The sequence below is a fragment of the Lolium rigidum genome, chromosome 7 (assembly GCF_022539505.1).
Source record: "Lolium rigidum isolate FL_2022 chromosome 7, APGP_CSIRO_Lrig_0.1, whole genome shotgun sequence".
In the NCBI taxonomy this organism is placed as follows: Eukaryota; Viridiplantae; Streptophyta; class Magnoliopsida; order Poales; family Poaceae; genus Lolium; species Lolium rigidum.
Window position 1 is genome coordinate 339,275,931 of NC_061514.1, and position 27,079 is coordinate 339,303,009.

The 27,079-nt window shown below is 44.2% G+C and overlaps 1 protein-coding gene and 1 long non-coding RNA gene across 4 annotated transcripts; one reads left to right on the forward strand and one right to left on the reverse strand.

The window, feature by feature from the left end:
• Positions 1-3,611: 3,611 nt before the first annotated feature.
• Positions 3,612-9,252, forward strand: LOC124679140. Of its 3 annotated transcripts, none has more exons than XR_006994831.1 (9): positions 3,612-4,066; positions 4,210-4,313; positions 4,472-4,601; positions 5,699-5,876; positions 6,442-6,828; positions 7,326-7,451; positions 7,945-8,001; positions 8,359-8,497; positions 8,864-9,252. It is a non-coding gene; the product is annotated as an uncharacterized LOC124679140 (long non-coding RNA). The 3 variants fall into 3 exon arrangements; XR_006994830.1 differs by lacking the exon at positions 8,359-8,497 and having other exon boundaries at positions 6,442-6,524; positions 6,604-6,828; XR_006994829.1 differs by lacking the exon at positions 8,359-8,497.
• A 5,817-nt stretch (positions 9,253-15,069) lies between these two features.
• Positions 15,070-18,392, reverse strand: LOC124676122 (pyrrolidone-carboxylate peptidase-like). Its single transcript, XM_047212202.1, has 6 exons — positions 18,223-18,392; positions 16,711-16,985; positions 15,898-16,002; positions 15,761-15,808; positions 15,394-15,649; positions 15,070-15,302 (listed from the first exon to the last, which is right to left on the reverse strand). The coding sequence occupies exons 2-5, from the start codon at positions 16,975-16,977 to the stop codon at positions 15,410-15,412; spliced, it is 660 nt and encodes a 219-aa protein (XP_047068158.1). The 5' UTR covers positions 16,978-16,985; positions 18,223-18,392; the 3' UTR covers positions 15,070-15,302; positions 15,394-15,409.
• Between the last annotated feature and the right edge of the window lie 8,687 nt (positions 18,393-27,079).

Sequence of the window (27,079 nt, forward strand, 5' to 3'; positions counted from 1 at the left end):
CAATTGGCTTAAGGTGGAGAAATAAAGGAGGTCCATGGCTTTTCCGCCAAGTTGTGGTGTCCATTGATCCATACGATAGATTAGCTCTACCAGAAACAGTTGATCTGAATTACTTCACGACTTCGATCCAAATCCATAAGGTGCATGTGGGATATCAGAAGAAATCGTTGATTGCAAGCTTGACATAGAAGAAAGTGGGAAAAGTGGTCGAAGTCCGTGCATGTGTGAGAGGTCCCCGATTTTCATCTTGCTTCCTCGCATCTCTGGGAAGCAATCTAGGGCTGATGCCTGAGCTCCTACCGCCGAGCTCTGACACATGGGCAGCCCATGTGTCTGCACGCTGCAAATCCCCCGAGGGGGGGAAATGTAGCATGACATACGCGACGGTGAACGCTTCTTAATGTCCAAGCGGTCGAGGGGTCGAACGTGGGAGTTCTCCACACCCGGCGCCACCATGGTAGGTTAGCTGGGTTGCAGTCATGGGCCATGTAGTCATGGGCCAACAGAGCGGGACCTTGCTCCCTACCTCCAAAGCGCGTCATTTGGGGACTAGGAAAAGAGCACTCTGCACAAATCCACACAAAGGGATTCCCGATCCGGTCGCCACAGATCTCGTAGCCAAGGGTTCACAGGCATTCTTCCTCCACCCGGTCCTTGCTCGCCGTCGAGAGTGGGAACAATGTCGGTGATACCTAAATCCTGAGCTACCGCGCCCCCTACCTAGCGTGCCAAATGTCGAGGTCTAACTCAGACATCATGAATACGACATACCCCGTTTAGAGATTCGGAGAGGGCTAGCAAGTTGTCTCAAGATTAGGATTGCGCTACAAAAACATATGAAAGCACACAAGGGTTTTAGCTAGGTTCAGGCCACTCGGAGGCTAATAGCCCTACGTCTTGCATGTCTGATTGGTATTGATTTGGTTATGGAAGAACACGGGATTACAATGGAGCAAAAGATCTTGCCAGTATTCCCGGGAAGGAAGATCTTTAACCTCTCTCTCTCTACTACCCTAACTCTCCTTCTCTTTGTGATATCCTCCTTCTGCCTTGCTTTTTCTTCTCCCTCTGACTCTGGGCCATGGTCCTCCTTTTATAACACGAGGGGATACCACAACGTCCTAGGATGCTCTTTGTCCTGACTCATCTTCTGACTCATCTTCTGTCTCGTGGCTAGAGCCTTTGCCTAGGACCAGGCTCTATCTTGGGCCACCCCGTCGCGTAGCTTGGTTCGCCGTCTCCCGGAGCCCAACAGGGCTCCCAGGTTTTGGTCTCCTCACCCGGTCAGCAGACTAAGGGGCACCACCTGTGCAATTCTAGCGACGATCGTACCTTTCTTGGTTGTCCCTTCATGCCCTTTCGTCTGCTTCTCCCTCTACTCTGGACATTGAAGAGGGAAAAACGCATGGGTATCCGAGGGAGGATTCCCATGCCACTCCTGGTACGGAGATGACACTACCGACCCATCAGACGATGCATTCCCCTAGAGACCAGGACTTGATCTTTGTTGATGTGCTCCCACCCATGATCCTCGCAGGAACACCAGGGATGACGTATTCCTCCTGGGTCCTTTTCCACCTAACACTCATTCTGAACCTCTTCCGGGGCGGCTCGCGGGTATCACAAGCTGAGGGGGTCTGACCAATGGTTCCCACGGTCGATCTGGGGGACCCTGGTTCCCCGGGTGTTGACAATTTCCATGGAATTATTTTGGGCCTGAATCCTTGTGCACGAGTTTTTCGGGCCAAATACTATTCCTATGGTTCGAAGTCTAGGCCGAAGGCGGGCTCTTTGTTTACTTGGTAGAGTACCATTGCGGTCTTAACTACTTCCAAAAGAGGTCATATTTGGAGAGTTGGCAATGGAGAAAATATCAATATTTGGCAAGATCCTTTGATCCCTATTAGCCCAAATATGAGGGCTATGTGTCCGGGGGGGGGGTTGTTTACACGAAAATTCATGAGTTGATTGATCCTTTGACTTAGCTCGGGCTTTAACCCATTTGGAAGATTCTTTGGAAGCTCAAAAAATCCCTAGCAAGGTCAAAATAGTCATATGGCTTGCAGTACACATTATAGTACCACTACAATCTACTCTTGTAAACCGCCATGTAGAACTTGGGGGGAATGCCCAGTATGTAACCTTGGTCTAGAGGATGTCCGACACCTCCTATTCCAATGCCCAACTGCTTTAGGCATTTGGAACGAGTTAGGCATGGCTAGTTTGATGGAAGAGGCAGTATAGATGGATCGGTCAGGGTCAACAATCATTGAATTTCTTCTTCGACAAAGTAACAATGTTCTCCCAGGATTTACAAATGTTGGCCTAAAACAAACCTTGTCCGTAGCGTGCTGGTATCTTTGGTGGATCAGGCGTCGTCGTACTCATGATGAATTGGTACCTACATTACAGAGGTGCAAGATGCCTATTCTTTCGATTACTTCTAATGCTGCAAAAGTTGATGAACTGCATGGTATTAAGAGGGAAATCAAATGGAGCAGACCGGAACAACGGTAGGTAAAGGTTAATGTGGATGCAGCCTTCCATGCATACGTATGTGCGGGAGCTGTGGCCGCGGCTCTTGCTACAGTTAAACGATCTTCCTCCGATAATTCATCCAACCCAAGAATAGCGATAATGTCCTGAAGTTCTTTGTAACGTTGTAAAGTTTCCTTAACTCTTTGCGCAGTTTCATAATGTTCGTTGCCAACAATCCTAGGCTGTAACATAGTTGAGGTTGAATCTAAAGGATCTACTACTGGATAAATACCCTTGGAGGCTAATCCTCTGGAAAGTACGGTAAGCATCCAAATGTGCAAATGTTGTGGCAGGAGCAGGGTCGGTCAAATCGTCTGCAGGTACATAAACTACTTGAATCGAAGTTGGGGAGCTCTAAGCTCTGTTGCAACAATGACTAAAATCCTTCCTCATGTGTCATCTGCTGCTATGTCGGAAGCAATATAACTACTATATTATAGGGCAACCAACATCTTTTTTCCCATAATTTTGAGCTTCTTTCCGAATTAACCTCCTGCTGATACGTACTCTTTTCGCTGATTTTTTTGGTGTGTGATTTCGGTGCCCCGTGCGATTTTTATGGTCATCTTTACTGCATGCTCTTCTTTCTTTCCTTTTGTTTTCCGGGTGGCTTTAGCTGGAACAACGCACCGCTTTGACCAAGTTTAGTCTATTTGCAGCGCTAGATAATTCTGGAAGAGTCTCCTCGGTGCTTCTCTCCCCAGCGTGCTATTATTCTTCAAGCATCTGGCGGCGAGGATACAGAGGCACAAGACGGAGCAGCAGCCGCGGCCGGCGCATCCTCGGCTCCACGGTGGCCTCCCTCCGCTCCCCGACGGCAGGCGCCTCCTCGGCTCCCCCGCACCGGCGCGTCCGCTGATGTGCCGCGGCCGGCGCCTCCTCAGCCCCGCGGCGGCGGGCATGTCCTCGGCCCTCCGGCGGCATGTGCCCCCTCGGCTCCCCGGAGGTCGGCGCGTCCGCGGCGGTTGGCGCCTCCTCGGCTCCCCGGCCGCCGGGCGTCCTCTGATGTGCGGAGGTCAGCGCGTCCGCGACAGCCAGCGTCTCCTCTGATGCGCGGCGTCCGGCGCGTTCTCGGCTCCCCGACGGCTAGAGCTTCCTCTGATGCCCGGGGGCCGACGCCTCCTTGGCTTTCCGGCGGCCGGTTACTTCTTCATGGCGAGCGGCAGGTGCAGTGGCTTCCGCAGCAAGCGGTAACAGAAGATGGCTCCAGGTCGGCGATGACGAGTGGCATGGGGTTGACGGCCGTGACAGAGTGGACGACATGACCATGTGCTCACCGGTGACGCAGGCAGCGGGAAGAGCCATGGTTGCGGCGGCGCTTCGACGCTTTGACCGAGGGAGATGCGGGAACATAGCTGCCGTCGGAGGAGCACAAGTATTTTCTCGACCACCTCTCTCTCGTGTGCTCTCTTTCTTAGCCGCTGGCGCCAAGAGGCAACAGCTCAAAGGCAGAAGCCCGTGAACTTTGATCTCAAGTTCATGGATATTCTTCAACTGAGCCACGGTAACATGTTCCCTTGCTCTCTAGGTATGTTCACTCAATCCTCTTCCAAGGGTTTTGTTTGATTGGACTAAGTCAAGCTTAGATCTACATTTTGAATGAGAATTATTTTTCCTAGCTCCTTTTGCTGCTCAAGCCTATAATCCCATTTTGTGTACATAAATTTGTAGGGATCTTGCGATGGTGGACTCATAGTGCAGCAAACGGTGTGCGTCAGTTCACGTTGGAGAGGAAGATATGGACCAAGTTGTGAGAGTTGCAAAATCTGGAAAAGGTCAGATTTCCTACTGATATATGGATTATATAACTGTACCATGGCAGTTCAATCCAGCAAGCTAGGTCGCTTTCTACCTTTTCTGTTTTCTCTTCGTATGCTGATTTTTGTGTCTCGAACAAAAGCTGCATATCTCTATTAATCGAGCATATCTGCAGATGAGGAGGCAAATGAACATCATCACCAGCTAGGAGACGGTGAGCACCACAGGGCACGTACTTCATGTTCTCTGATGAGGAGAGTACCCTCGCTGTCATCCATCCACGGCTCCGCTCGCCGATCAATAAGGTACCATTCTCATCTGTCTGTGCCTTCTCCTGCTTATGTTCTCTTATACAACATATGCATTCAGTAATTTTGTTGCATGTATTAGTTTCCTCGCTTTATGTTGATTCTTTCTACCACACGAGTTTGCTAATTCTCCATACATATTTCTCCTAATATGAGTAGTTAGTGAAAGTTGAAGATTAAAATAATTTTGTTAATATTTGCATTTTTGAAACATTCTTCAAATGATCAGATAATGTGTTAATGCTATATATGTTCGAAGAATGGTTTTCACAATTACTTAAACATGAGAACATATGTAAATCCTATTGTAGTTCCCTCTTTTCCTTTGCATTTAGAGAACATATACAGCTTGAGATATATGCACTCACAGAAAGTAGATTAATTGGGATGAGTCGATGATGCATACATATCTTTTGGACTAAGTTAGCTTCTAGGATGTTGCAACCAGTTGATAAAAATTTTAGGCACTGCTGTTATCACCATGTGTTGTCAGCATTTAAATACTCAGTACATTCTGGCCATTTAAAATCATACTACATTTCAATTGGCAGTACTTGAAAATTTTACATCTTAATAAGTGATGATATACATAGGGATATGGATGAGCGAGTTCAAACAGGTGAGGTAATCTCTAAATTGTATTCATCCTTAAAATGAATGAGTGGACCTTCTTCTGCCCATTTCAAAAAAATGGCATGGTAGAAGCAACGAGAGAATAGAACTCTCTACATTCGAATGAATAAGACTTATACTTTTTTTTAGAAGTGTTTCATGCGCGAAAACAACCATCATTACTCATTATGCTGCGCGTGCCAGTGTGTTCGGTGTTGTTGGCCTATATGCGACTATTGAAGTACTTCAGAATAAACTTGGTACTCATTTTGCAATCTTAAGATTGCATTGCCATTGTTATTTATCTTTCAACAGCAAGAACATCGGCCTGTAACTTAGACTGACATCTCTCTCATCTATGCAGGTAAATGGCGTGTTCTTTTTTCTTTCTATTTTACTCTTGCCTACAACTTCAGACGCCATGTGCTCTCGGTCTGATGTAATTGAATTGTGCATCTGCTAAATGGCCTTACTTTTGCCAGGAATGATAGACAATGAGTAGTGAAGATATGGTGTTACTGCAATCAGGGTCACATCAAATCTTCCTAGCTGGCAAGCTAAAAGTACAGCGATGAAGGAGCCTGTGTCAGCTAGCCGTATTTCTGTGTATATATGGAATATAGCGACAAAGTAGCTTCTGTTAGCTAGCCGTACTTCTAGGTATGTAATCTAATAAATGGAGTTTTATTTATGAAACAATTATTCATCTTTTTTTGTGTTCAGGGGTGGTAACGGTCATATTAATTAAATAGATCTCGGTTAGGTAAACAGTCATACTATCTAAATTGAGTCCTACTTTCGTACTTCACCATCTCTGTTAAATTTTAATCACCAGAAATGTGTCCTCTTATCTAATGTAATCTTATAAACTCTGCAATCATGCCCAAATATCAATTAGCACCACAGCTAATCCTAATTTTATAGATGAATTTGCGTTGGCACCACTAGGTCATGTGGATTGGATCTGACGCATGCAATAGCAATAAGGGAAGCAAGCAAGTTGCTGCCCCATCTTTCTCTGATGTGCAAGGATCACTGTAATTTGTAACTTTTGATATAGTCCAAGGATGTTTCATATAATCCAAGCTATGGCATTCTGACTGAGTAGTGTGAACTGGCTGTTGTAGTTTCTGAATGTGTAGAGGCAAAATTTCTGAAAACAGTCCATACTTGCTGAATAAGGTGACTCATACCTGAACTTCTATGCACTTTAAATCTCTTTCAGGGCGAATCCAGGGTCACACACACTTGGGGCACTAGCGTGGCAGTGAGTCCGACGACCACCGGCGCAGGAACTCTAGCTTCCAGGTGAACCATTCCTCTCCCTGGCTTTTTTTTTTACTTCCCTTGATCTGATAATTTATCACATATTTTTTTCTTTTTTCAGTTCAGTCAAGTCAAGCCATCACTGCTTTACCACATTGCATGGTGGGGGACTAGGTGTGTGGAAGTACTTACCGGTTGCCGCCCATCATGGAGGCGCTGGTCAAGGCCAAGGCAACATGCTCCCTGCTATTGGAGTCCATGGTGCAGGTCTCCAATGGTGCATATCCGTTCAGTGACAGACTTATTCAACTTTCTCAAGCTATTCCCACACTTTGATTTCATTCAGGTACCTAGCCTACCAAATTTGAGGTTTTGTAGTGTATATACACTTATGGGAAATATTGGTAGCTGAATGCAACCAATTGTTTTGGCCCAGTTGTACATATTCTGTATTCATCTACTACCTATGTGTACTTAAGGCCTTCTCATCTTAAATCCCAGACTACAAATTTTCTGCAAATAAATATTTAATGACTATGTAGGTATGACAGAATATACCCATATATTTTTGATAGATTAGCCAAGTAGGGATTAACTGGTTTATAACAAAGTTTGCAAAAGGCTACTATTTCAGCAATCAAGCATTCAAATTTATTGATGTAATTTATATTCCAATTGTTTGCAATATTCTGAGTAAACTGACCTTATATACAATTGAAGCACGTGGAGCTACTACTGTGATTTAGATTTCGATTCCAACTGCTTGCAGTACTATGATAAATATTCCATACTTCTCAATTCTAGCTGCTTGCAATATTCTAAGATATGTTCCCTCACTACCAGGTCAATGCTCTCATATGAATCTCTCATATCAGCCAATTCGCAACAGTTGAGATATTTTAATGACCAATTGATCAAGAAAGAAATAATTTCTATCACATTGCTAACTGATGTCAAATCTGCCACCAGGTAGTTGGTCCTCTTTAATGGGAATGCAAAATAAACTTAGTAAGAACAGTAAGAAGTTACCTACTACATTCTGAGTTTTACAGGATAGTCCTTTTTTGTATTAGTATCTTTCAATGTGTGCCTCTGATTGTTTCATGTCAATGTTTAAAAAATTGTAGATACATTATTGACCTATTTAGCTAACTTATCTCAGATAGAGTAAGCATACAACTTTCTAATTGTCGTTATTAATTAGAAGTAAACATGCCTTACCTTTTGCTGTCAGTTTTTTGGCATCATTATTATGTTCGGAAATATTTTCAACACAGTTGGTGTTGTATATAGTTTATTATAGCAAGCCGATAACCCTTGCATAATTATGTTGAGGTTATGTGGATTGCCTACTGTTATCTTCTTTATGAATTATTAGTTGGGGGTACATATTCTTCATTTTATATTTGTACATGCATACATCCTGCTAGGCCTATGATCTTAAGTCATGTGTTCTTTGCAGAAATGGAATTTTGACACAGATAGATCAAAGGAAATATTCTGAATTTTTGGCAATCAGGTAATTATATTTATCATAAATGCCCCGCCTTATCGCTAATTGCAGATCTGTTCTCCTATTTTCGTAGGGCCATATCTCTATTCTAACAAAAGTGCATATCAGATTCGAAATATAACATGTTCACTAATATGTCAGATCTGAAATGCTAATCCTTTGTTTTTTTTATGGAAACCCCTCTTTTCATCTATTAGTTAGCCGAATTTTATCACCTTTCAAAGATAGAGGGCTAAGTTTTTTTTTCCTTTAAAATGATCTGCTAGGTATGCGGAAATAAGCAAAATTTTGTTTCACCTTAATTTTCATGCAATGGTCTTATTATTCTTTTCCATGATTACCTTCTTAATACCAAATTTACAGAAAGTTATCATGTTCAAAGATACTTAAGGCTTTTGGACAAAATGGATACACATCAGCATCAACTTTCCACCCAAATGGCATTATCCTTGGAATAGACAAGCTTTAAGCTGTTGTTAAAATTTGGGATGTAAAATGTCAGGTGAGAAAACAAAAATATCACTCAGATTTGCATCGATGTCATGCTCTAATGCCTCTACTATTAAACCAAATTAAATCTTTCTATAATACTGGGGAAGTGCATTATAAATGGATTGGCTGCAGGGCGTTCCTATTTAGTGTTTTACAGTTAATTAGATTCCTTCTCTAGATTAGTAATTAATTAAGTGGGATTGTTTAACTTTCGTCAGTCTTGGCCTCTTTGAAATATGATAAAGTGGATATATAGTTTATAAATGGATTGGTTGCAGGGCGTTCCTAACGATGTTTGCATATAAAATTTTATATAATTGCTACCTATCTGAATCAGTAACATTTCTATGATTCCTAAAATGCAACTTTGATACAGTAAAGGAGGTGATCGAAGATTTAGTTGAGTCAGAGAATGAGATTACGGAGGCTAGACCCACAAAGAGGAGGAGCTCGACTGGTCGGACCAAGATGACACCACCAACGAAGAACCTCTGAGGGTACAGCCAGTGATGCCGTCATCCTCTCCTCCGAGGATGAAGATAACGCCAACGAGCGATGGCAAAAGGCTAGAATAATCAGAGCACTTGCCTGAGGATAGTGATCTACCCTACTACTTAAATTTAGTTTACTGAATGTATGACTTAATCTAGCGTTGCATGCTATTAGTGTTTAGTGCCTAATGAGGTATGCAATGCAAGCTTCACTTCTAAATGTTTTTACACCGTTTTAACTTAAAATAGGAGCATATTTCACTATTCATGTCAACACCCGGATTTTTAAGTCCAGATGCCTATTATGTCGTACATCGCAATCCCAGGAATATTGTTGTTGCGAGACATAATAGTTGAATATCATAGAGTCATCATTTATTACAACACATAATCGTCTTACAAGGGTAGATCACATGATCCAATATTACAATAGTAGTTAATCTATCGATCAACGAACATCACAAATAGCGGAAGCGAAGTAGTAGTGGCTATCTAATCCACGGGCCAACGCTTGACGTCGGGAGCGGTCCTAGTTGTCGTAGACGTCCCGCTGTCCATCTTCCTCGTACTTGCTGTTCACCTTCATAGTCCGGCCATTTGAATAGCCGGGGACAAAGCCATGAGTACTTTTAAAGTACTCGCAAACTAATACTAGTGTAAGCACTATTAATTCTAGTAAGGGGATACTAAGCTCTAGGTTTATTTGCATAAAGCCAAGTTTATTTCATAAACATTTAGAAAAGACTCTTCATTTGCTAAACTAACTCAAGTGGGAACATTAGTGTCATTCCCACAACTCTGTTGTGATTCAATTCAAAGTCACCATTCACCTTTCAAATTCAAGTCCCAAGTCATGTGTCACATTTTTGAAAATGGTCTGATGACGGAACAGTATGGCCTTTCCAACCGTCCATAATCGTGGACACGGCTATTCGAATAGTTCTACACTCTGCAGAGGTCGTACACTTGTGCCACAACATTTGCAATAATCCGTCAGGGTTAGCTGGCCCTGATTTATCATACTCCGTATGCGGACTACCAACCATAACCTTTCACTTACATACTCTAGTATGAGCACCTCTCCCCATGAGGTTGGCCTCCCGGTGAAAACCGCAGTCAACCCGGGAACTGCACAGGGCTTGGGCCGGACATTCACCTCATTCACGTCATATCACATCATTTCCTTTGTTGTAGAGGCAGCCTCCAGCCTAACCCCGATGACGCTTGTTCAGAGGGAACCCATACTAAAGCACATAAATTTCTAGTTAAGCCCTTACCCATATTGGGTATTGTGGGGGTACTTTCAAATTGGAATGGTATCGCATCCGAACCCAACCATCAGTTTTTGTAAAATTTCACCAAGTCATTCACCCAGTCATATTCACCTTCAAAATCTTTCAATAGAATGAAGCATCATTCCAAGGTTTTCAAAGTCATTTCATTTCACAAGTTCCCAACTAGAGTAGTCACTTCTAATTTAGCACTAGCATCTATGTATGAGGGGTGCAAAGTACTTTGCTTTGCTTCTAGGCTAACCTTGATACTCTTGTACTAATCCAGTACTAACCAAGTGAAACATAATTCAAGAAGTACTTTGATAAAACAAAAGTAAATAAAGCTTGTAAAGTAAAACTGGGAAATAGGATCATAAGCATAAAGTAAAATGTAATGGTGCCTTGCTCTTGTAGAGCTTTGCACATGGGAACCTTGCAAGAGTGTTAGCTTGCCTTGATTGGTGATGTGATCAAAGTTTTCTTGCTCTTCCTCTTGGTAGAAGACCTCTTCCTCTTGATAGTTTCCGGTACTAGCGTCTATAAACGAATACGAGGATACAATCACCAAACAACACTTAGGCAATCTTTAAATAGCCTTAAGGGCTCACACAATTGATCTAGCATCACTACTTAACATATATCCAACAATTATTCTAGGGTTTATTTAATATTAGGAAAATAATTTCCTCTCATTGAATCTTCTTAAGATTTAATTTCTCTTATGGATAATATATGACCTAGGTTGACCAAAGTCAACCTCTTCATACTTATCATTTGAGAAAAATTGATTTAAATGAGGTTCCATACCTCATGCAATTTTAATACTAGCATGATAGTGATTTAATGCCACCAAATAACTCAATATGAGATTAATAGACCATGGTCACTACCTCATGTTGAATTACTTGAGAACAAGATTTAAATGAGAGGAATACCTCTCATATGATTTAACACATAGTTGTAACTAATTTAGTAAAAACTATTATTGAGGTGATGCCATATTCTCAAGTAACCAGGGATGATCCCATGTTGACCAAGGTCAACACTTCACACTTAGTATTTGAGAAAAGTGGTTTAAATGAGATTCATCATCTCATGTGATTTAAATAACCATGGCAATATTAAATCCTATTTTGATTTAGAGTCTATAATTGAGCAAGTATGAATCTATGCAGTAGAGGTCCTCATATTACTTCATAATACTTGAGAAAATGATTTAAATGAGGTGCTACACCTCATAGATTTAAATTCTAAAATTTGGATATAGTTTAAATGGACTAGTATTGACCACATAGCCAATATTTTGATTCTAGCCCATGATCATGTACAGAACATATATCATATTTTTACATAGTAAATTAGAGTTTGTTAAATGTGAATTATTAGAGTTGGATTCACTTCAAAATTCAAAGTGGTTGATTTTTAAGATTTATTTGTATTCAGAAAAGTATCTGTTTTGTTATTTTTGCTATTCAAAAACTACACCACATATGAGGTTGAATCTAGTGGGGTTAGTTAGAGCAAAACATAAGCTTTCCAGAACATTTGGATTTGCTAAATTTGGATTTGTAGAATTTGAACTATTTAATTTATAGGACAGACCAGTATTGATAAATGGCTGAAACAAAATAATTCAAACAGGGGAAATGGGCTTAGGCGGGAAAGCAAATGGGCCGCGAGGTTTAAAACTGTGAAACTGGCCCAGCCCAGTAACGGTTCACAGCCGCGGGCCAGCTGACATGTGAGGGTCCACCCGTCAGTGGCTTAAACTCACCGAAGCGGTACGGGGTAAGCTGCGCCGTTGGATTAGAACCCGATCGCACGGTTGGGGTTCGTCTTCTTCTCCGGCGAGAGGAGGGCGTGCTGGCGGCGGAGGTTGGGGGTCGGGGAGCGTCCTGGGCCGCCGGCGGTCGAGGGAGAGGTGCGAGGCGTCGTTGGCGAGGACGAAGAGGCTCCTGGTACAGCGTCGAGGCTCGGGGCGGCTCCAGTCGAAGCAGATGATCTGCGGGCTCCGGCGGGAACGAGCTTGTGATTGGGGCGGCTCCAGCGAGGTGGAGTGGAATTAGATGGGGGAGAAGGTTCAGTGAAGAGAGGAGAGCAACTTGTGTGAAGAGAGGGAGAGCTGAGAGGCGCTATTTATAGCGGGCGGTGGTGGCCGTGGTGTGCTGTGGAGGTGCGCTCATGGCGATGGCTGTCCAAGGCGCGAAGGGGCAGGCTAGGGGGCGCATGGCGTAGGCGTCGTCTAGGCGGAGCTAATGAGCTTGACGGCACGGCAGAAGGAGGTTTGTGGCGAGCTGGCGATGATGGCGTCCGTGCGGTACCGGCGCGGCAGGACGTCAATCATGGCGATGGCTACGGTGCTGCTGCGAGCCTATGCGGTTGTCTAACGGGGTTCGGGTGTGGTGTTGGGCGCGCGTGCACGAGGGCAAAGCGAGGGAGGACGATGGCGACCGGACACGCACGCGTTCTGGCGCGTCCAGGATGGTGCGGGTGCACGCTCACCGCGTGCCTGGCATGCTTCGGGCGCGTCTGGGCACGGCTGGTCTGGCCACTGGCGTGCAAGGGGGAGGCTTGGCCGTGCACAGGCAGTGTCCTGGTGTACCAGAGGTGCTCAATGACAAGGTGTAGGGGAGAGTAGGGGCTTAGGTTGCTCGAGTGCCATGGTGGCCGGCATGGTGCATAGTGTGAATATTTTAGGGCTTTTCCATGCTTAAAACAGCAAGAGCAAGGACGTGTAGAGGTGCAGGGGTGTAGAGAGGTGATGATCATCACAAGTTAGAGGTGGTTTAGGCCAAAACCCACTGGATAAAAGCATGTGTGCAAAAATATGAACCATGCCTGCAAGGTGTTCGACTAAATGGCCGCATGAAATTTTATTTGGATTTTTGCAATTCTTTTTGGTGGAGCTCACTTATATAATTAGAGAGAAAGAATAGTGGTGGTGGTGTCCATTTTGGTGAAGATTTGCAAAGTTTCAAAAAGTGGGTTATCTTCACATAGATTCAAAGTCTCCCCTTGTCCCTGTCTTTCTGGTCAACCTAGTCAACATTAGCAGAGATGGTCAACATGAAAGTTGTTAACCTTGACATGGTCTTGGATGACATGGTCATAGTTGACTAGGTTTGGTTTGAGAGTTGAGAAAAACAGAGTGGTAAAGTGGGGAACATTTTATAAAGTGACAAAATGACCATTATCACATGTATGTTGATTTTGAGTTTTGCTTCGATTTGTTTTTGGTTTCTTTGATGCAATTGTGTTTATTTATCATATATAAACATTCTACAAGCAAGGGATCAAGCAATTGTGGCCTTGTTTGAAGATTTGCAAAATTGGGTTATGTGTATGTGAGTGAATTTTGGGAGTTTTCTCCCTATTTGATTTCTTTCCCTTTAATTTGACTTTGGTTGACTCTAATGGGGTTCTTATGAGTTTAGAAACATTTTAAGAGCATTGAAACTAAATCAAAGGGTCTTGTTCAAAGATTTGCAAATTTGGCCTTAATACATAAGAGATGAGGTGTCAAATTTTCATAAACTTGTACTAGGGTTGTTCTTGCCTCACTTGGACATGGGTTAGGGTCCATTTAGTGTTATAATAGGTTTAGAGAGGGTTTCACACCATTTGGTCAAGGTTTAGGGACATAGGTCAATGTTTGGTGAAATGCCTATGTGTCACATATGCTTTTATGCATATGTGGTATTTTATTTTTAATTTGACTTGGTTTGACCCAATTGGTTTTGTTGAATGTTGAAATGATATATGGAGGTGATCCAACCATTCACAACAAGTCCTAGGGTCAATTTTCTTAAATTCACAAATGTGCTATTTTAATCTCATATGCCTCTATGGCATTGTTTTGTTTCTTTTTATTTTCCTTGGTTTCAACTTGGAAATGATTCAAGAAGTATTATATAAGGTTAATGAAGCATTTCCAATCCTCTAAATAAAGTGGAAAAATCTAGGGTAAAGATCTATAATTATAGCCATAGGCACATATGCCTTTTTCTTATTTACTTTCCTTTCATTTTATTTTAACTAGTATGGTGATAGGAGAGGTGAAGTTTAGGGTTTAAAATTACTTCAAATACTAATAACAAGGAATCATAGCAATAACACAAGAATTAAGCAAGATCACTATGTATCATACTTACTTTAATAAAAGTTTTTGTTGGTTCCAAAATTTGGAACTAGGGGAAATTCATTTGTTGTGTTTTGAAGTTTTGGGATGTTACAATTCAACTTGCTGCTTCCTTCACGGCGCGACGTGCCGCCGCGCCAGTTCTTGCTAGTTGCAATGAAAGAGGAACTATCCATGACGATTAGAGTTATTGTAACTCAATTATCACGGGTCTGGTTCCATTGAAACCATCAATGCTTGCTCAGGGAAGGATATGTGGTGGACAGATTCGGCTGCAATTTTTGCAGATTGTGTAGACTTGATCGTTTCAATTGGTAAAGTTAGTTTTAAACATTGTTCGAGGGACACAAATAAAGTAGCTTATGAACTAGATAGAGTTAGCCTTTTAGATAGTGGAAACGCCTGCATTAGCCTTTAGATAGAATTTGTGATCTTTCTGTTGGTTGCTGTATTCGAGATTTTTCACTATAATTTCTGATGGCTAATGCAGGCGTTTCCACTATAATTTCTGTATTCGAAATTTTAGATAGTGGAAGCAAAGAAATTATAGTGGAAACGCCTGCATTAGCCATCAGAAATGCAAATCACCATTCACCAGCGCATCGCCACCAAAATCACGAACACGGGAACGAAGAAACGCGCCATCGACAAATCTAATCACAACTCAAGAGGCAACCCCGCTCTCCAACGATCTGTCAATTTTATTGGAAACCAAGTTTTCAGGCAAGGACATGTAACCAATGGCATACAAGCCGCAATTTACCACAGGAAGGTACACTCTAAGCATGCTTTCTTTTTTCCTGTTCCCCTTAAATACACCCTTTGGAGCAAGATCTGACCAATAGGCGCCAATCACCACGCAAATTTATTCAGTCTGCTTCCAACTTTACATCTTGAGGTTGAACTGCTGGTCTACAAGCAAGAAACCAAAGAAAGATGTCAAGGATTGAAGTTAGCTCTTCGTCATAAATTGAATGTGATTGATGGAGTCGATAAAACCCACCGTTAAGCTGCCATTCCTAGTTCAAGCAAGCGAGAGCTTCGAGGATGGAACTAGCGAAATGCATCTGGACCAACTCGTCGACTGTCGAGAAGAGGGGCACATGTACAAACAGAGACTTGATACCATGCTCCTCTGCAAACCGGAGAGAGTGGTAGTACACATAGTTGCATACGAAACGCCCAGCGTCATCAGAAAGCATCACGTCGTAGCCTGTCTTCCGGAGTGACTTGGTTAATTCTTTCACCGGAAGAGTAGTCTGTGTTGACCATGGAAAGTACATACAAGCGTGATTAGTCCTAACTCCTAAGATCAGCAGAATATGACGGCAGTTCTGAGCAACATTTCAACAAGACATTTTGACTTTTACCTCTCTTATCCGTGAGATGCTTCCATCAGATGGCACAATAGGGACTCTCTGCATATTAACACTGAAGCTGATGAAACCCAATGCAACAAGAAATCGGTAGAGATAATGACAGATATGCAATAGGACAACAACGCAACCTGAGGTTTCCACCCTAGCTCATCAGGGCAACGAAAGGTGGCCTCATTAACGGCTTGGTTCTCAAGAGCAAACCGCGATGCACCACTGTTAACTCCAAAGTGAACCTGAGAAAAGGTCCATACAGAAATTGTTTTCAGTGACGATGAAAACACACTAGAAACTGTTCATATCTTTCGGAAAACATCAGTCACGGGATGGTGAGTAAATGAATAACATCTGGTCAAATGGAACTCAAGCAATATTATTTCCCATTCTCACTTGCATGTGTTCCACACATCTTGAATGTTGTAAGCTGACATGCAGTTAGACTATCAAATGGGAGAGAAATTATTGGTGTTTTAATTTATGACTCTAAGATCACACTGTATCAACTACAACTAGTCAGTAGCATCATCTGAGGACTATAAACAGAAGTGGACCTCCAACACTAGGTACTCGCCAATTATATGCAATTCTAAATTACTAATCAGGTACCAAGCACAATCCTAAGAAGTAAAATAAACCAGTGGTTATTCTAAATTGGAAATTTCTTTTATAATCCAGGAGACATAATTTCTACCAACACTGTCCAGGCGCAGTAAACCATTTCTATACCCACAAGATCTGACAAAACTGTTAGTTCTGATTGGCAATGCATGGAGAAGCTTTCCAGTTGAACTATAGATAGCACTGATTTTGAACTCCAGACTGAGGCGATAAGAACACATCGAACAACGTAAATGCACATTTGAGCTGAAAGTTAGAGCAACATTGAGTAATCGATCATGATCCTAGAAACAAATTCAAAACTAAAGAGTAAGGGGGGCACTGACCCATATTATTTGACCCTGGGCTGATGACCCGTTTTCTCTGTCTCCAGTGGCAGATTCTAAAACTTTGTACAGTGCTCCAAGTGCCCCCTGCCCTGCAGTTTCGAGAATTTCGCAGCTTCCAAGCACGAGATTTTTTGGCAGCCCTCTCTCTTCAATGAATGATCTAAGACTGCTCACGATTTTCTCAGTCGGGTTCTCCGCAACTCCATGAAACTTCTTGAATCCAGTAATGTGGACGGTTACAATTGAAGGTCCTTCGGATCCCATTTACCCTTCTGAGAAACACAGAACAACAAGACTTGTTAATCCAATACTAGGAAGGATGATCAGAAGAGTGTGATATTTTAGGAAAGGACAGACTTGACGGCAATGTCAATACCATCAATGTGAACTTAATAAATCCTAGACGTTATATGGAATCTATTGCAGGCAGTTTCAACTGCCCCAGGAGAAGTGCTCATGCATAAAGCATGCAATGAAGTTAAGATGCCAAAAAATACAGTAACAGTAAGGGGAAAAAAACACCTGAGTTACTAACCAACAAGTAAACTGAAATAACAATCAGATGAATAAATTTCACAAGCACTTTCTCCTAGACAGAAAACACTCGCAGCCAGCAGAATCTTCCGAAATGATAAAGCAATCATTGTTCAGAGACGTCTCAATATTTTATTGGGGAGCGAACAACCTTACTACCCAGCAAACAACATCTCAAACACAAGCAACAGATAAGTAGGACCTGGAAGGCATCTAGCTCTTGATTGAAGCGATAAGATGAGGAGAACCTTATCCAAATTCCAAAGCAACTCCAAGCAAACGCAAGAACAAGCAAGCATGGCCACGAGAACAAGAAGAATAACACATAGTATATGTATCTCCCAAACAGCGAAGGTCCTACCCAGAGCTGTCGTACACTGTACACATGTATAGGAATCACAGGTCTGCAATAGTACATCGGAACTAAAGCTCGCACACGACAGCAGATCGGAGCTAAGCATCAGCAGGCGCTGTTCTACAATTGCGTCGACGGGGAAAGTAACCGCACCGTCATAATCAAGTACTACTATCGTAGGAAACACACACAGGGAACAACATAAAAGGCAATTCTACTTTTCCGAGAGCATGCTGTGGCGTGGTTAATTGGTCAACTCTAGCGTAGCGTGAACGTCGAAATCATCCTCCGGACGAGGAGGTCGGAGAGCCACACAGACCAAGGAAGCCAACAATTCTCCACTATCGCACGCCAATCAAACACGGCCGGAAACCGATTCCAGCTGAAACACGAGACGAATCCAAGAAAAGGCACCGCCTTTGGAGTTGGACCCCGGCCGATCACCTGAAAATCCCCAACCCCCGAGAACAAAATCCGCCATAGCCAAGCCCCAATTTCGCAAGCGAGCGAACAAGAAACCCTCAGCCAAGAAAAGGAGCGGTGGAATTGCGCACGCGCGGAGCAGACAACACAGCCATCGACGCACACACCAGACCAGAAATTACTGCGAAATTCTCACCCCTGGGGAGCGGGGAGGCCGCGCGGCGACGCAAGAATCGGGCTTGGAGGGAGGGAGGCGGCGGATTCCTGTGCAGGATTCTTCGGCTCGAGAAATTTTTTTGGCTGGAGAAACGGAGGGAGAGAGGGGGCGAGTCGACCGTCCTTTTAAAGCGCATCACACAGGGGTGAGGAGAGGATGGATGAGTAGGGAAGAACACTGGAAGTGCAGAAGCGATCGGATCAGGGTGGAGGTGGGTCCCGCACGGCGGTGGCGGGTGGGTGCCGGCTTTGGCGGGTGGTTTGCCGTCGCCGCCTCCTCCTGGTCTCGGTGCAGTGGAGCCAGGATGCTAATCCGCAACGTGGCCCAAACCCCTGACAAATTTACACAAGTCATCATGCACACTGTGATCTGACTAGCACACCACACACTCATGTCTCATCAGCTTTACCTGCCTTGCTTAACACAACCAGCATTTGGCTGGATTAATTATGAAAATGACACGATTCTGGACCTTGGGTGAAAGTTTAGCCGAAAACGTCCACTTCTGGAGAACAATTTTGGTTCTGACGATTTTGATTAACACTCTACATCAGAACATTGAGGCTTTACTTTTTTTTTGAAGGGATGCAAAAGATTTACCTCTGTCCATTAATTAAGGGAAGATGATTATCAGTGGCGGACCCAGAAAAATTCGTGACCGGGGGCGTATCATTTGAGTGGGGGCATTTCTTCTCTAAATTTGCCAAATTTTAATGAATCTTCTTCAGATTATTTAGAAATACCAAGGGAATTCAAAATTTGAGTGGGGGCCTATGCCCCCACTCAGCTATACCTGGGTCCGTCCATGATGATTATATAGGAGCTACGGAGCTTCAAACAAACGAAGTACTAGTTTAAAAGAAGATTACTCTCCCAATATTTCATACCTCAAATGTTTTGCGCCCGCGGTCACCCAAAGCCTTGACTCGGTCTTGATATTTGCTACTCTCTCAGGTAGGCAACATCGAATGATCGTGGAATACCCTCGTTTCCCTCTTGTTCCAAATCATCCAACTTATTAGCATGATGAGGGAGGCCATAGCATTGCGGTTGGGGATGGAGGGGGGAGACATGCCAATCCACCAATGACCAATCCTTGATTGAGAGGTCGGTCGTCCATCCAAAGAGGTTGATGTTAGAGCATCTTCACCGGTAGCCCCCAAATAGGCGCCGGCAGGGACGCCGACACCTCCGTTTGGGGGACGCCGGCACAACATCCTCCATTTGAGGGAGCTGCTCCCACACCGGCGCCCCCAAAACAGCGGTCCCAATAGAAAATTTGAATTTGAAAACTGGAACACAAGCATAGAAATTTGAATAAGTTTACGAATATGAAGTTTAGGCCAACACACGGCCACCAGATTCGAATAGGTTTTGGAATAAGAGGTTTGGGCCAACGCACGGCCACCAGATCGTCGTCTTCGGCGAAAAAAAGGGCTTCCAAGCCAGATGATCACATGATGGAGGTCATGGACGGCTCAACCTCTATGACTTCCTCATCGGCGGCCGGCGGCATCTCCGTCGCTGCAACAGGATCCATGGTCGGTGCCGGGGGAGACATGAACGCGGACGGTGCCGGGGGAGACGCCGACGCAGCTCGTGCCGCCATCACCTCTTGGCCGATGCGCTCGCGGTACATCTTGTGCCACGCCCGCGCCAACGGGTCCATCTTGTCCATGTCGGTCATCAAGATCTTCGATTCTTGAGACATTTTGACCAACGATAGCTGCGTCGCTTCGTTGGTGGCCTTCATGGCAGCGGTGTGGGCTTCCAGCTTCGCCGCCTCCACCATCTCCCTCTCCAACGCGATCTTCATGTCTTGCTTGTCGAGGATTGCCTTCCACACGACGGTGGCCCTATCCGACGCTTCCTTGTTCTCAACCGAGAATGAGTTGATCATCTTCTCGAGGGAGGCGTCCATGGCTGCCAATAACTGCGCCGCATTCCTCTCGGCATTGTCCTTCTTGTTGCCAATGGGGCACCCGGTGGAGGCGCCGGCTGGATCGACCGGCCCATCTTCCCCGTCATTCAATAGAGTGTGGAGGAGGTCGTCCCATTTCTTGCAACCTTGGAGCTTGTTGTAGCAATGCATGAAGGGGAAGTCTTTGTCCTCGTGTTGGTGCTTGTACATGTCGAGAGCTTGGAGCATATAGCAATATGTAAGAACAAGGATCAACAATTCATATGTAACAATTAGGATCATCAATTCATATGTAAGAAGACAGGCGTAGATCATACCCAATCCACCATGGATTTGCCGCTCTCCTTCCGTGCCTTGATCTTCTCATAGTAGCCATGAAACTTGCTACGCGACGCCTTGATCAAGTTCCAACGGTGAGAGAGGGCGTCCTCGTTCCGGTTCATCTCTATGGTGGCGTAAAAGTTTAGCCGAAAATGTCCACTTCTGGAGAACAATTTTGGTTCTGATGATTTTGTTTAACACTGTACATCAGAACATTTAGGCTTTACATTTTTTTAAAGGGATGCAAAATATTTACCTCTGTCCATTAATTAAGGAGAAGATGATTATATAGGAACGGAGCTTCAAACAAACTAAGTACTAGTTTAAAAGAAGATTACTCTCCCAATATTTCATACCTCAAATGTTTTGCACCCGCAGTCACCCAAAGCCTTGACTCGGTCTTGATATTTGCTACTCTCTCAGGTAGGCAACGCCGAATTATTGTGGAATACCCTCGTTTTCCTCTTATTCTAAATCATCCAACTTATTAGCGTGATGAGGGAGGCCATAGCATTGCGGTTGGGGATGGAGGGGGAAGACATGCCAATCCACCAATGACCAATCCTTGATTGAGAGGTCGGTCGTCCAACCAAAGAGGTACATGTTAGGGTGATTAACCCAATCTTTGACCAACGGTCAGACTCTCTTGGAGAAACGGCATTGAAAGAAGAGGTGCTTGCAAAGCGGGTAGCATCGTTTCTTCTCCAACCGACCAGCCATCCAAAACTAATTGTGTATAGCCAACCATGGAAATGATGTTATGCTATGGGGGAGCCCAAACATTCCATGTGAGAGTGGAGCCCGAGAAATGTGCCTTGTAAGATGAAGAGGATGAGTTGGATCAAGGCGTCGAAAATATATAGCAGTTTTGGGAGTAAAATGGCGGTCCATAGGTCAACGCTGTCGTTCCCGGCGTTCAGATCATCAAACTAGCTAGTTATTCCATCACATGGTGCTCAACTTCTTTGTGTATGGAGTTGGGCTAACTAGCTAGTTATTTCATCACATGCATGTATTTAAAGATCAAGCCATGTCTTTATCTTAGATCATCCAAAAAACAGTACTTTTTGAAGTGTTCAAGAAATATCCGAATTAGATTGAGTCATGTGACAACAGTTTTTGAGAAAATAATCGATTCACCCCCTTTTAAAAAACATAAATATGGGGAAGCGGCGATAGAGGATTAGGATTTAAAAAAAAAAAGTTGGCTGAGTTTAGTTATTTTTGCACACCTCGCAAGTAACTTCTGATTTGCATGAAATTCAAAATCCATAAATGGGCTTGAATCATTTGCATATGAAATATTCTAGAGAATGCAACTTTTTAAAAAAAGAAATGGAGCGCTCCGAACCACACCTTAAGACTGCTCATAGTGGGAGTAACTTAGGTAGTAACATCACACATTTTAATGTATTTTGGTGACATGGCATAGCAATAAATGAATAAAGAGAGTGAGGTGGTAACTAGCTATGTTACCATAACATCACACACCCCAAGATAAAATGAGTCTACTAACAAATAAATGAGACTTTGCATTATACCATCTCTAAGTTACTTTCCACTATGAAGGTAGTAACATAGACTAGTAACTTATGCATGATACCACCTTATGTTACTCCCCACTAACAGCCTAAAGTTATGGGAGGTTTAGTTTGACATTGAGCCAGTGTGCAATCAGTGGATTGAGATAACACGCATTCACACTACACCGTTATGGCGCCTAGCTAGCAGAGAGGCGGAATATAAATTTGCCACTTCCTCACTGAACGCAGAGCAAACCTCTTGTCACGGCGACGGTGTTTCCATTACGGTCACAGGGTGAGCTCACAGCTCTCCTCAATGATTGCATCAGTGTGGTTGTACTCATCGAGAAGCAACCGATCGGAAGATTGGAGGCTGAGATTCGTCCAAGGGCCAGAAGCACACTTGATCTGAACATCCTTTTGTTTATTTTTATTGGAGTAGTATCATTCCAATCAGGCAATACCACAAACCACGGCTGCGCACCGGAAGCAGCGAGTGGTTACGAAGAATCAAGCGTGTGTAATAGACTAATACTGCTGACAGATCATTAGCACAACTCCATAATGCTCTACAAGTAGAATCAAGCATCTGAGAATGCAGCCTCCCAGCTGGAGTTTAAGTGCACGCTTTACTCCATTTTGCAGATAAGATCTCATACCCTTGTACAAGTGTCTACTCCTGATAAGGATAGTTAACGTCCTCTAAGACGACTTAAGAATCATATTATCATATACTCTATAACAATGGTCACTGTTGCTATGCATTTAACAAGTAGAGAAATGTCTTTCCCGTCCTAAATATACTCGTCGGTGGTATATATATTTTTGTAGATGGAAGGCTCAAGCAAAACCCGACCTCAACTTGATAAAGCCAGAATTGCAGAGTTACAACATCAGCGGTATAGATCCACATGCTGAAGTTCTTTGCCAAGAAAGGGGCCTTAGTTTCTGGGTAGTGATCGTATGTCGGCAATTGACAACGTGCAAATAGTTTGCAAGATTCTGTCCCGAGATTAAACTAAAGCTCACCCTAGTGAGAGTTGGTCACAAGATGAGAGACTCTTCTTAGTTGGCTCGGAGGGCTACTCCGGTGCTCCCCCCTAAACTAAGTTGAAGGGTCATAGTTGACATTTTTTTCTATGTTGGATCCGCCGAAATTCATGTCTAGCCCATGTATACTTGTCTATATTGATACGATATGTATACGTCGCGCAAGGAAAAAGAAGAGATCACATAAGCAAGATCTTTATAGCATTTTTTTTATTTCGGCATACGCACGTGACCGTAGATACGTATAAAACGAGGTACAACACAACGGCGGACCATACGGGCCTGTACATGGCTGTACGGACGGTGGATCTACACTCAAAATTCCTCTTACGAACATCTATGGAAAGATCTCCACCATTATTGTATTTTACGTGCCCATATTTTTTTCAGGGGAGGAGCACCGGAGCAGAAGTGGTTGGCTCGATGTAGATGTTGCAGCCTCCACGGGCATCACGTTTTTCTACCAGATGATGCATGGATCATTTCATCCAAAGCTTCATGTGCAGAACTGTGCCTTTTTAATCCCTACCGGCGAGCCCAGAAGTCCTTTTAGTTTAACCTGCTAACAGCACCTTTAGTCACCTACCAGCCGGCAGAGCTGGTATATATACAAGCATTGGGTTGAGCTGACCCCAATGGATTTCAGAAAACTCTTTGTTAAGCTGACACCATTAATTTTCTCCTCTAGCTTTGCTCCTTCATCTGCTCCTCCTACCATTTGATGGTTTTGATCCTGAAAGTGTTATCACTACTAGAAAAAAGGCTTTCAGTGGCGCACCACATATAGCCATCAGTGGCGCACTAGTGGTGCGCCATTGACATGCCCTCCAGTGCGCCACTACTACTCCAAAGTGGTGCGCCACTGTTGGTCAGAGGCAGTGCGCCACCACTGTGTAGAAGAGGTGCGCCACTGCAACAGTTTTGCGTGCGCCACTGGTCCAGCTAGTAGGTGCGCCACTGCTGCGTGAGTACGTGCGCCACTGCCCTCTCCAGGACGTGCGCCACTGCTACTTATCCTTGTGCGCCACTGCTAGTCTCGGAGAGGATCACAGGGCAGTGCGCCACTGGATCAGCAGCAGTGCGCCACTGCTACTTAGTGGTAGTGCGCCACAGATGGTCCACTAGTGCGCCACTGCTAGGATTTCGAATTTTTTTTTTGTATCTTGGCAGGTATTTATACAGGTTGTATATGACAGTACAATAGCACAATACAGGATATATAACAGCATATAAACAACAGCGACAGCTTATCCATACATAGTTCTTCACATTAGCCCCACATGATTCACAAGCATTCACATTAGAGGTTACAATGCAAGTTACGGTGTTACAAGTCACAAATGAGCTAGTAGTGGCACAAGGTCGATCATCTAAACTAGCATCACATAGAAGAGAGCTAGAGTCACTACTAGCACCGTCCCGATGAAAGTGGTCTTCATCCGGTTCCTCCTCCGCTCCGTCCTCTCTCCCGCCGGATAGCGTGCGTATCTGTCTTCGGCCTCCGCTCTAGTGGTGTACCCTTTGTAGCCGTTACCGCTAAAACGGTGAACCTGTCTCCGACACTCCTCCCGGTCGTTGTAGACTCCGGGAACCTTGCCCTTGTACACGACATACCACGTCATATCCGCGTACATATGCACAAGCCAAAGAAACATTAGTGCACGCTCATAGATGTTTGCAACGAATAAGAGCAAACTCAAAAACGATCCAAGTAGTATGAACTAAAAGGCATGCCTCATACATTGTTGGTCGGAACAAATATTAACATTTAGGGACGGAGTAAGCGAAACCAAGTAGGATGCACAATAGATTGATACTTGTGTCATCGCACCAGGTTCACTTACCCCTCCCCCAAGTGTATAGGTGACCAACATTCTAATCATCGGCATTTTGAGATACCAAAGCAAATGGAAGAATGACAAGGGCCTCATACTTTGTCGGTCCAAACAAATATTAACATTTAGAGAAGGCGTCGGTGAAACCAAGTAGGATGCACAAGAGATTGATACTTGTGTCATCGCACCAGGTTCACCGACCCCTCCCCAAGTGTATAGGTGACCAACATTCTAATCATCGGCATTTTGAGATACCAAAGCAAATGGAAGAATGACAAGGGCCTCATACTTTGTCGGTCAAAACAAATATTAACATTCCGTGATGGCGTAAGCGAGGCCGGGTAGGATGCACAAGACATGGATATTTGTGCCATCACACCAGGCTCACTTACGTCACCACGGAGTGTACAAGTGACCAACCATTCTAATCATCGGCCAATGCAATTAAGAAGTGCCAACTCAAATAAGAAACAAGTAGCTAGTATGAACTAAATGGAATGCCTCATACATTGTTGGTCGAAACAAATATTAACATTCCGGGACGGAGTTAGCGAGCCAGGTAGGATGCACAAGAGATTGATATTTGTGCAATCACACGAGGCTCACTAACACCGCCCCGAGTGTACGGTGACCAAGCATTTTAATCATCGGCATTTTGAAAATCTCAAAGCAAATGGAATGACAAAATGGAATAAGTGCCTCATACATTGTTGGTCGAAACAAATATGAACATCCCGGGATGGCGTTAGTGAGGCCAGGTAGGATGCACAAGAGATTGATATTTGTGCCATCACACCAGGCTCACTAGCGACACCCCGGAGTGTACGGTTGACCGAACATTCTAATCATCGGCATTTTGAGATACCAAAGCAAATGGAATGACAAGGGCAAACAAATATGAACATCCCGGGATGGTGTCGGCGAGGCAAGGTAGGATGCACAAGAGATTGATATTTGGACATAACATCATCATACCTAACATCGTAGCTTCATACAATTTAATATAGAATTCAAACAACACGAAGCAACGAAGATAGAGTTGACAACACTCTAAGTTCTAACTATCGGTGTCCGAGCCGGATTCGCCGGTGTGGGGGTAGTGCACACGGCGGGCGGTGTCGTCGAACACCTTGACGATCATCTCGCCGTCCCCTCGTACAGGAAGGTGAGCTGGCAGCCGGGCTCGAGGTGGAGGTCACGGGCGAACTTGTCCCACCCCGTGTGCAGGTACATCTTGCCCTGCCCGTCGAACGGGACCTCCACGGACCAGCGGCAGAAGTTGCAGCCTGCCTCCCGTAGCCGCAAGTGCGCCGGCTCGACGCCGTCGACGAACTCGGCGAACTTGTCCGGTAGCCTCTTGATGCCGAGTGGGTCGTCGTCGATGCGGAGGAGGAACTCGAAGCAGCGTTCCTCATCCGAAGACGAGGAGGATGCGGTGACGGTGACCGTGGGGCCCTTGCTGCTCCACCGCGGCGGCCCCTTCCCCGGCCCCGGGCGCCCAGGACCGCGGCCTCGACCGCCTCGCCGGCCACCGGGACCGGCCATCCTACATGTTTACATTTTTGAACCATATTACGATCCATTCCACTAACAAAATTGGGCATGACCTATGCTAATTTATGTACATATGAGTGCCCCATTTTCGCCGAAACGGAAATGAATCAACATTTCGGCGATAATGGGCAACTCTGTCGATCCCCGCACAAGAATATGTCACCATATACACCAGCTCAGCACCATGGCACATGTACAATTGTTCCTCATATACACCAGCTGAGCACCATGGACTAGAACTAGTGTTGTAAACATCAAAATAAACACTGTGAGCATCAACCCTTCACTCGATCCCAAATTATATGCATTTGAATGGAAAAATAGTAAAAAATCAGTATAAAATGTGAACTTGAAGAACCTAGCAACGAGCAGTAATCAACCTAGCAACCTAGCAGCAGCGGCAAGCAAAAAATACACAATTTGACAGCCCTAGAGCAGCAGCAAGCAAAATATACCCAATTTTACAGCCCTAGCAGCAGCAGCAAGCAAGCAAGCAACCTAGCAACGAAGCAGCAAGCAAACAACCTAGCAAGCACATAGCAGCAGCAGCAAGCAAACAACCTAGCAAGCACATAGCAGCGAGCAAGTAGGAGTGCTCGGTGCTCATAGTGCCATGCTTCTTCTTCATTACTA